This window comes from Physeter macrocephalus, chromosome 8 (genome assembly GCF_002837175.3).
Source record: "Physeter macrocephalus isolate SW-GA chromosome 8, ASM283717v5, whole genome shotgun sequence".
NCBI classification, from domain to species: domain Eukaryota; kingdom Metazoa; phylum Chordata; class Mammalia; order Artiodactyla; family Physeteridae; genus Physeter; species Physeter macrocephalus.
In genome coordinates, this window is record NC_041221.1 from 64,585,596 (window position 1) to 64,595,607 (window position 10,012).

The following is a 10,012-nucleotide window of genomic DNA, read 5'->3' on the forward strand; positions in this document are numbered from 1 at the left end:
TCAAGGATATTATCATCAATATTTATAATAACAAAAATAACAATAATGTTCCAAAAATTATTGCCTAGGGTAATGATTTATAAATTTATGCTGCATTAATATGATGTGATATTACATAATCACTAAATATATTTTTGAAGAATATTTAATGACAGTGGAAAATATTCATATTGTCAAGAGAAAGGAGCAGGATGTAAACCAAATAGTCATAGTGTGAAAAGAAAAAAAAAGGATGTAAAATACTAGGTCAATTTTTTAAAAAGCTACTAAGCAAAGAGGAAGGGCTAAAAAGAAAAAGCAGCAAAATGTTAAGTGATTATAAACCTCTGACTGACTAAATGTTTATTTTTCTCACAAATATATTTCTACACAAATATTTCTAACACTTTAACTTTTTTTTCCTGTTCTGGTATGAAATTATTTAGTTTTACTGTTACTTATCTCAAAAGCTATTTGAGGTATGGTACAATTAGTATTTTTCTAAAAAAAATATGTAAAAGGTTCTGGGTAAAGGGAAAATAAGATTACGAAGTGATTTATAGGAAATATAGATGTAAAGAGAATTAAGTAAATTACATTTAGTTACACATTATCAGATTTCCTAAATGGAACAAAATTCTACAGACTGCATTGTTAAATCTAGAATGTATGGTTACACTAACCATGGATGATGCAAAGATATTTTCATATGCTCAGTGCCCTAGAGCAATTTAGTTTCATGAGAAGATATACACCCAAGATACACTAAGGTCAGATAACCTTGTCTTATGTTTCCTCATGATTAAATTCAGGTGATATATCTTTGCCAGGAATATCACACACTTTGATAATTTGATTAAGCTGATGTATGCCAGTCATCGTCAAGGTAAAATTACTCATTTAACCTTTGTAATTAATATTTTGTAGGGTGCTACCTTGAGGTTATGTAAATATCCCATTCCTCATCAGACTTTCAGTTTATTACTTACTAATAGCAGAATGGACTCATGGATCCCTATTTTAGTCAAAGGGAAATAATCAATTATTATCATTATTTATTTTGATGTTGGATATATTTTTTCAAATTTTTACATTTATGATAGAATTACTATAAAAATCAATTTTATTTTCAGATAGTGGGTTGCAACATGTAATTGATTAAAAGGGTTCTGATGCTGAACGGATGCAAAAATACTACTCTCCTTTACTTTTATAATTTAGATTTATAATTATTTTCCTTTTCAGAAATCATAATAGATGGAATGGGATAAGAGTTGGAAGCTTTCTGATGTAATGCAGTGATTAAAATCTTTCTTAGTGCACAGCACATATAGAAATGGTATTTGTTGGACTTCCCTGGTGGTGTAGTGGTTAAGAATCTGCTTGCCAATGCAGGGGACACAGGTTTGAGCCCTGGTCTGGGAAGATCCCACATGCTGCGGAGCAACTAAGCCCGGGCACCACAACTACTAAAGCCCGTGCGCCTAGAGCCCGTGCTTTGCAACAAGACAAGCCAGCGCAATGAGAAACCTGTGCACCGTAACAAAGAGCAGCCCCTGCTCGCCACAACTAGAGAAAGTCTGTGCACAGCAATGAAGACCCAATGCAGCTAAATAAATAAATAAATAAATAAATAAATAAATAAATAAATAAATAAAAGAAATGGTATTTGTCAGGAGGCAACTGGCCCCAGCTCTCTGGCTATCCTAGGCTTGTCCCAGCTATTCCAGGGACTGAAGGGAATCAATTATTTCGACATACTTTCAATACATTCTAGGAAGCTCTGATTTGGTGGAAAGCAACAACTGGTAGTCAGAATACCTGTGTTAAAATCTTGGCTGTGTCTCTAAGTGACTCTGGATAAGAAAAGAGGTACTGTATTCTAAGAATTTCTTTGAATGGATAATCATGCTCTGTCAATCTACTTGCAGATTTGAGGCAAGTCACACCACCCCTCTGGTTGCCTTAGTAGCCTTTTTCCAGAAGTAACACTAAAAATATTTAATAACTGGTACATCAGGACACTGGCCAATCAGAAGAGATACTGGACATAGAGAGGGAGCAGGGTCTGAAGGTCCCTCTTAGTTACTGGGTCTAGGAGGCCCCAGGGAAGGGGGTGAAGCTGGAGGTCACTTAGGGGGCTTAGGACAATAGCTATGTAACAAACAGCAGGATATGAATTTGAGTATTTTAATAATGGATACTGCCATGCTGATGTGTGCTGGCTGAAAAACCAGCCCTGTATATCTTACTTCACGGTGTCAGACACAAATTAAGTAATGAGTATTAATGAATGAATGAATAAGGTGATAAAGTCCTTCCTAGCTCTAATAAGCCACAATATTAATTCTTTCAGTATTTAATTTTCACGAGCCTCATTTTCGTTATCTATGATGCAGGGAAAATACCAACAATCTTGCTACATTAGAGACTCATTTAAAGGAGCATATGAGGTAATCTATGCAAATGTTCCATGGAAAAAACAATCTGCTCCATTGGTGAAATGAAAGAGAAAGGTTAGGATGTTAAACAAACAAAAACCATAGGTATTTAAGAAATTATGTAAGTTGCATCAACACTAAAGTAAACTTATTAGCCATTGGCAGAAAATAAGAAAAAAATAAACAAAATTTCAGACATATTCACACATATGTAAATCAAGATACACAAACTATATTTTGAGATGAGACATATATGTTCCATTTTTTTCCCAAAAGCTCGTTTGCAAGAAATTATTTTAATTTGCCAGAGATTTTCAACTGCCAAATAAATGGAGCCATATACAAAAGAAAGAATTTATCCCAGTCAAGTTGCACAGTATTATACTGATTCACAGAGACATTCTATGCCACCTAAAAAATAAATCTACCCTCTATTTAACAAACTCTAGCTCAGATGTGGATAGAAACTATAATTCCTTAGAATGAAATTGCAATTTACTCTTTTATATTCAACTACTCTGGCAAGCTAGCTACCCGAACATTCTAAATTCCCCTAAATATCATTCTTACCTGGAAATTAGACTGAAATACACAGCAGTCAACACTTTTATAATGTCCCTTAAGCATAGTTATCTGTTCTCCTGAGTAAACTGTATAAATAGCAATGGTGCTACCATATGGTACAAAAACAAATTCTGAACTGCAGCCACAGGAGACAGTGAATTTCAATCCTTTTCTACTGTCATTATATACTTTTCCATAGTTCACCTGTAGGATGTAAAAGCATAAAGTTACTCACTTAAATCTGAATTAAAAAGACAACAAAGATAGGAAAAAATATTTACTTAAAATATTCTACTATAGAAACGACTCTAGTAAGACTAAAAAAAATGATCACTGTCCTAATAGGAATAAGGGCCAATGACATAAATGTACATTTCATATACGAGGGAAATACAAATAGTAAAAGACCCACAAAAACAAATGTTCACATTTCAACTGTGATAGAAATAAAAATGCAAATTAAGGCAACCTTGAAGAATCATTTTAGACCATTTAGCAAAAATTTTAATAAACCATTGAGACATTCAATACTAGTATAAGTGAGGTAAACGTGTAGGTGGCATCACAATTTGGTCACTTTCTAAAAGACCAAATGGTTTATTATGCAACAAAATATAAAGTATACTTTATATATATACATATATATATACACACACGTATATGTATATATATTCTCCCTCCAAAAAAAAATTATATATATACACACATACATATATAATATATATATATTTCTGGAGGGAGGATAACTTTTTTATTTATAACATTTTAAATTATGATAAAATACACTTAACATAAAATTTGCCATCTTAACCACAATTGAAGTGTACAGTTCAGTGACATTGAGTATATTCACATTGTTGTGCAACCGTCACCACTATCCATTTTCCATCTTGCAAAACTGAAACTCTGTACCTTTTAAACAACAAAGATATTCTCATTCCTTGACCTAGTAACTACTACTGGGAATTTATCTTAGGGAAATAATTAAACAGCAAAAAGGTACATGCCTAGAAGAATTCAATTCCACGCTATCTAGAATGGCAAAGTAACTGAGAATAGATGTAAATTCCTAATAGTGTTATATTAACTCTACAGTTTATACAGAAATTAAAAAATCGTAAGTATGAAAATTATGCAGAAAATAGGGATAAAAGCTAAATATAAAAAAGCAAAGAATACAAATACTGTGTATACTACAATTGCAGCTTTTTATAAATAAATATATATTTGGGACAAAAACAAAAATTCTACACCTGTAAGTCAAAGATGCAAGACCAACAACATCAGCATCACCTGAGCAGTTAGAAACAAATTCTAGGCCCCATCCCAATCTACTGAACTAGAATCTTCATTTTAACAAGATCCCTAGATGTTCTGTAGGTCCATCAAAGTCTGAGAAGCTTGGGGATAAAGGTTTACTTCCTGGTGATAATTTAGATAAAAAGCTTAGGTAAGTGTAAAACCAGTATCTAATCCTTTAGGAATTATGAGCAAGCAGATCACCAATATCTCCCTTCACTTTGGCTAATACTGGAGTTTAAACAGACAGTGAGTGATTTGCCTTTTTCTCTTTTTCTAAAGGGTGTGTGTGTGTGTGTGTGTGTGTGTGTGTGTGTGTGTGTGTGTGTGTGTGTGTGTATGTTTCTGTGTATAAACAAACACTGAGGCTCAAATGGATATATGCTGATAATTGTGGATACTATATTCGGCTTACCCACCCTTGAGGTTAACATGTGACAGAAATGAGCACATGTGTTCAACTATCTCAATGCAGCGGCGGTACAGTGAAATGTTAAAACATTAAACTTATAATCAGTAGACTTGGGTTTTTGAAACCCACTCTACCCCTCCTTTTTTTTTTTTTTTGCCTCTTATGAGTAATGAATGATTTAATCTCTGAGTTTCATTCTTCTAATCTGTTAAAAGGAAATAACATCATTTACCAGAGTTATTGTGAAAAATAAAATGAAATAATGCAGGGACTTGCCTAGTGGCGCAGTGGTTAAGACTCCATGCTCTCAATGCAGGGGGCCGGGGTTCAATCCCTAGTCAGGGAACTAGATCCCACAGGCATGCCGCAACTAAGAGTTTGCATGCCAAAACTAAGGAGCCTGAGAGCCACAACTAAGGAGTCCGCCTGCCGCAACTAAGACCCAGTGCAACCAAATAAATAAATATTTTTTTAAATGAAATAATGCATAAGAAAACACTTAGGATACAGAAATATTCAGTGAGTCCCTAGATTTATTAATTCCTATATATTTAAAAGAATAACATTCCCTCATTTGTATCTTTTGATCCTCCATGCACAACAATTTGCAGAATAACACTGTGGGGTGGGGAGGTGGGGTGGAGAAAAAACACAAATCTCAACTAGCAATTCTCTGTTCCTCCTGGAAAAATTATGAACTGCTACAATGTGATGGTCTTATTCACACGTCAGAACACCTACCTATAAAACCTATTTTCTTTCCACTATACCACATTCCTTCCCAAATGTGAACTGGAAAGTGTTCAGTGAGGTATAAATACTGAACCAGCTAATTAACTTGTCTTTGTCCTTAGGCGTTCCCCCTGCAATCCATCTTGCAACTTACTGTCCTATTAATCTTGGTAAATCACTGCTGTGATCAAATCACCTGTGGGCTCAAAACTATCAGTATCTTTTCAATGCCTATGGAATGAAGTTCTAGTAACAGATGAAGGAAAGGAGAGATCTACCAATTACTAAGTGCTTAGTGTCACACACTGTGCTAGGTGATTATCTAAGTTCCCCGTTTTATGACTATAAACACTTACCATAAAAAGCAGTATGTGACAAATATCATGCTATGTATTATGAAAGTACTGAAGAAGAACAGGCTACTTTTGGTTATGATGTCTTAAAGGTGGTATGTACAGTCTTTGAAAAGATTCTGATAGGGGAGGAAAATTTCATAGATATGGGATACGATGATGGCAAACACAGTTCCCTATCTTATGAATCCCTTTTATTGTCCCAGATATATACATCTAGTCACTGAATAAATACCTACAGTGATGCCGAGATTCCGTCATAAGGCAGCCCATTTCACTGTCAAACAACTATCAGCATAATTAATAATAATGACAGGTAATGTTTACTAAGTGTTAACATTTGCTGTAAGTATCAATGTGTTAAATATTTTACATGCATTATTTCATATAATATGCAAAATAATACTATGAGATAGGTAGCATTATTAAACAAAAAGAAAACACTTAGAAAGGTTAAGTATTTCGATCAAGGTCTCTTGGCTAGTAAGTGACAGAATCAGAAACTGAAATCTAGACTATACTAATCAAAAAGCACCGTGCCACACTGTGGTAAATTATTTTTCTTTAATTCCACTAAGTGATGATCACAGTCTACTGTAATACAAGTGAGCACTGGGTACTCTGGAAGCAGGTAAGCTAGACTAGAGGAGTTAAAAAGAGAATGTGCCTGAAATGAATCTTGAAAGCCTGAGAAGCAGCTAGGACAGGAAGGAGAAGACGGTATTCTAAAGCAAAGGCAGCAGTCGACGCAAAGAATGGAAGGGTGAGAGAGCGTATATTTAAAGACCTTTAAGTAGCTCAGTATGGCTAAGGACAGGGAAAAAAATGGGGAAGTGGCAAGATATAAAGCTAGTGAGTTAGAAGGGACAGCTTATGAAGGCCTTGTGCACAACAGGCAAAAATATTCAGTTTTCATAACCTGAAAGTTTACTGAGGAAACACTTTCACTGGGAGATGAGTTTGGGAAAAGTTAGATGGACGTTAGAGTAATTAAAGAGAGAGACCATGAGGGCCCAAAGTGAGGCTGGAAGGGAAGAGAGCTAAGAAATAAATTATGAAGAAACAATTAAGAGAACTTGTAAATGATTTAATAGCTGGGATAAGGGAAGGGAAGAATAAAGGATAGACTCCCACTTTCTAGCCATTGGTGACTGGGTGAATGATAACACCAATAACTAAAACAGTAAACATCAGAATAGCTATTTTAAAATTTTGTTGCTGTGCCAAAAGCTGTCTCTCTGTGAATTTTCCCTGTAGGTATCTAAGGGAATGGTTTCCAGAGTGCAGTTGGCACCTCAAAGAGTCTGTAAGATGATCCATTAAGGTATGAGGGGAAAATATGAGAATTTCTATTTCATTTTTAACTAAAAAATAAGAAATTAAGCTTTAATAAAATATATAGACTCACAACAGTATAATTTATAAATAATTATACATATATTGGAAGCATGTACTTATACATTTTTCTTAAATTATAAGGGTACTACCAATAAGGCAACACCATACAATAAAAATAGTTATCATTTATGATATGCCTATAATTTAGCAGGTACAGTACTACTCTTTACATACTTCCATTTTGCCCTTACAATTACTGTTTAGGTACCTAATAATCCTGATTTACAAGATGGAGACACAGAAACTCTGACCATAGTCCTTCATGATCTCATCTTAAATAAATTGCCTAATATCCCCAAATTACTAAACGGCAGGACTGAAATTTTCTTACTATTCTGTCTGACAGCACTTTAAGTGTTTGAATACAGTGTGCTTCCCCTGAGAGTTACTTTTTCTGGGATCGATGTCCCAATTCCTTTAAGTGTTCTTTGTAGGTGAGTTTCTGGGCCACTCTAGTATTTTTGCATGAAAGACTTTTCCTTTGATCAAGTCCTTTTTAAAATGTATTATCCATTCTAAACACACTATTCAAAATATGGGCTTACTAACAAAAATCCAGAGTATCACCACCTTCAAGATGGAGAGAAAAATGGAATAAAATCACATTAACAATTTATGTATGTACTCAATACCATTTATTTCTATCACATTCACCTTTGATGCACATGTCAACCTACTTTTCCAAAATGACCCTGTCACTTCTCCACTCAAAAGCCTTGAGTGGCTTTCTATCTCACGCATAGAAAAAGCTGAAGCCCTTACCAAGGGCTACAAGCCTGTAAGCTCTGGTATCCTGTGCCTTCTGTTGCCTATCTCCTATTACTCTCCCCTTTGCTTACTCTAGTCTAACGCAAGAGCCACATACATGCTCCTTGGGTATCCCAAGCATGCTCCTGCCTCAGGGTCTTTGTACTTTCTTCCTTCTTCTTCCTGGAATGCTCTCCCTCCCAGATGTTGGATGGCTCACTCCTTCATTTCCTTAAGGCCAAATGTCATCTTCTGAGTCAGAACTAGCCTGACTGCCCTATGTAAAACATCAGCTCCAGCTTCGTATTTTCAATGCTCCCTTCCTTGCTTTGCTTTTCTTTATAGTACTTACTGCACCGAATATATATTTTACCCATTCATCCATTCATCCATTCATTGATTGATGGATGTCTTTCTTTCTCTCCCTGGAATGTAAGCTCCACAAGGATAGAACTTTTCTCTGTTTTGTCTATTGCTATATAATACTGCCTGGAAAATAGGAAGTGCTCAATAAATACTTATTAAACAAATGAATAAAATGAGAAAAAGGAAGGTGTGACCTGATTAGGAACATAGTACAACATAATGAGTGGGAGGTTCTAAATTAAAATTTGCAATGCCTTAGTTTTTAGCCTGAGACACGATGGAGAAGCATTTCATAAAGAATAAGAGGGATTAGCAAACCCTAAAGTAATCTGGCACAAACAATTCTGACTTTAAAGTTAGTTTTTAATAATAAAAGTGATACCTAGAATATCTAAGAGAGAATTAGCTAGAAAGGATGATTAAAGAAAGGAATATGATAAATATTAATATGAACCTTAAGGTAGTTAATAAATGCTTTAAGGGGTCTGGGTATAATCAGCATTATGGTAAGAGTAGAATCTAGAGTCAAACTCTGTTGCTTTCTAGCTATGTAAACTCAGGCAAGTTACCTAATTTTATGTCTTATTTTCCTCATGTGTAAAATGGGTGTTATAAGAGTAACAACCTTCATAGTGTTGATGTGGTGATTAAACAACACCATGTATACTCTGGCACATATATTAAATGTTAATTTTTATTAGCATAGTAACTGGCACATAAGCTCTCAATAAATATTTGCTGTTAGTATTATTGCCAAATTATAAACTTTTGGTAGCTTATTCTGAAAGTGACTAAACCAGAGGTACATCTGGTAAGGACTATAACATAAATTTTTAAAAAGACTTGGGTTTCCCTGGTGGTGCAGTGGTTGAGAGTCCGCCTGCCGATGCAGGGGACACGGGTTCGTGCCCCTGCCTGCGGATGCAGCGGACGCGGGTTCGTGCCCCGGTCCGGGAGGGTCCCACATGCCGTGGAGCGGCTGCGCCCGTGAGCCATGGCCGCTGGGCCTGCGCGTCCGGAGCCTGTGCTCCGCAGCGGGAGAGCCCACAACGGTGAGAGGCCCGCATACCGGAAAAAAAAAAAAAAAATAGAGTTACCATATGATCCAGCAATCCCACTCCTGGGCATATAACGGGAAAAGATGAAAACTCTAATTAGAAAAGATACATGCGGGCTTCCCTGGTGGCGCAGTGCTTAAGAATCCACCTGCTAATGCAGGGGACATGGGTTTGAGCTCTGGCCAGGAAGATCCTACATGCTCTGGAGCAACTAAGCCCGTGTGCCACATCTACGGAGCCTGAGCTCTAGAGCCCGTGAGCCACAACTACTGAGCCCGCATGCTGCAACTACTGAAGCCCGTGTGCTTAGAGCCCGTGCTCCACAACGAGAGAAGCCACTGTAATATGAAGCCCACACACTGCAACGAAGAGTAGCCCCTGCTCGCCGCAACTAGAGAAAGACCAAGCAGCAATGAAGGCCCAACACAGCCAAAAATAAAATAAATAAAAATTTTTTAAAAATAAAAAGAATTAGGGGCTTCCCTGGTGGCGCAGTGGTTGCGCGTCCGCCTGCCGATGCAGGGGAACCGGGTTCGCGCCCCGGTATGGGAGGATCCCACATGCTGCGGAGCGGCTGGGCCCGTGAGCCATGGCCGCTGAGCCTGCGCGTCCGGAGCCTGTGCTCCACAACGGGAGAGGCCACAACAGAGGAAGGCCCGCATA

The 10,012-nt window shown here is 36.6% G+C and overlaps 1 protein-coding gene across 4 annotated transcripts in view; it reads right to left on the reverse strand.

Annotated features, from left to right (window-relative positions):
- ERCC8 (ERCC excision repair 8, CSA ubiquitin ligase complex subunit) overlaps window positions 1–10,012 on the reverse strand; it is a 67,108-nt gene that overhangs the window by 15,187 nt on the left and 41,909 nt on the right. For all 4 annotated transcript variants that reach the window (XM_028492922.2, XM_028492923.2, XM_055086582.1 and 1 more), the window contains exon 10: window positions 2,991–3,188. In XM_028492922.2, coding sequence (XP_028348723.1) covers window positions 2,991–3,188 — 198 coding nt within the window. The remainder of the gene's footprint in view (window positions 1–2,990; window positions 3,189–10,012) is intronic.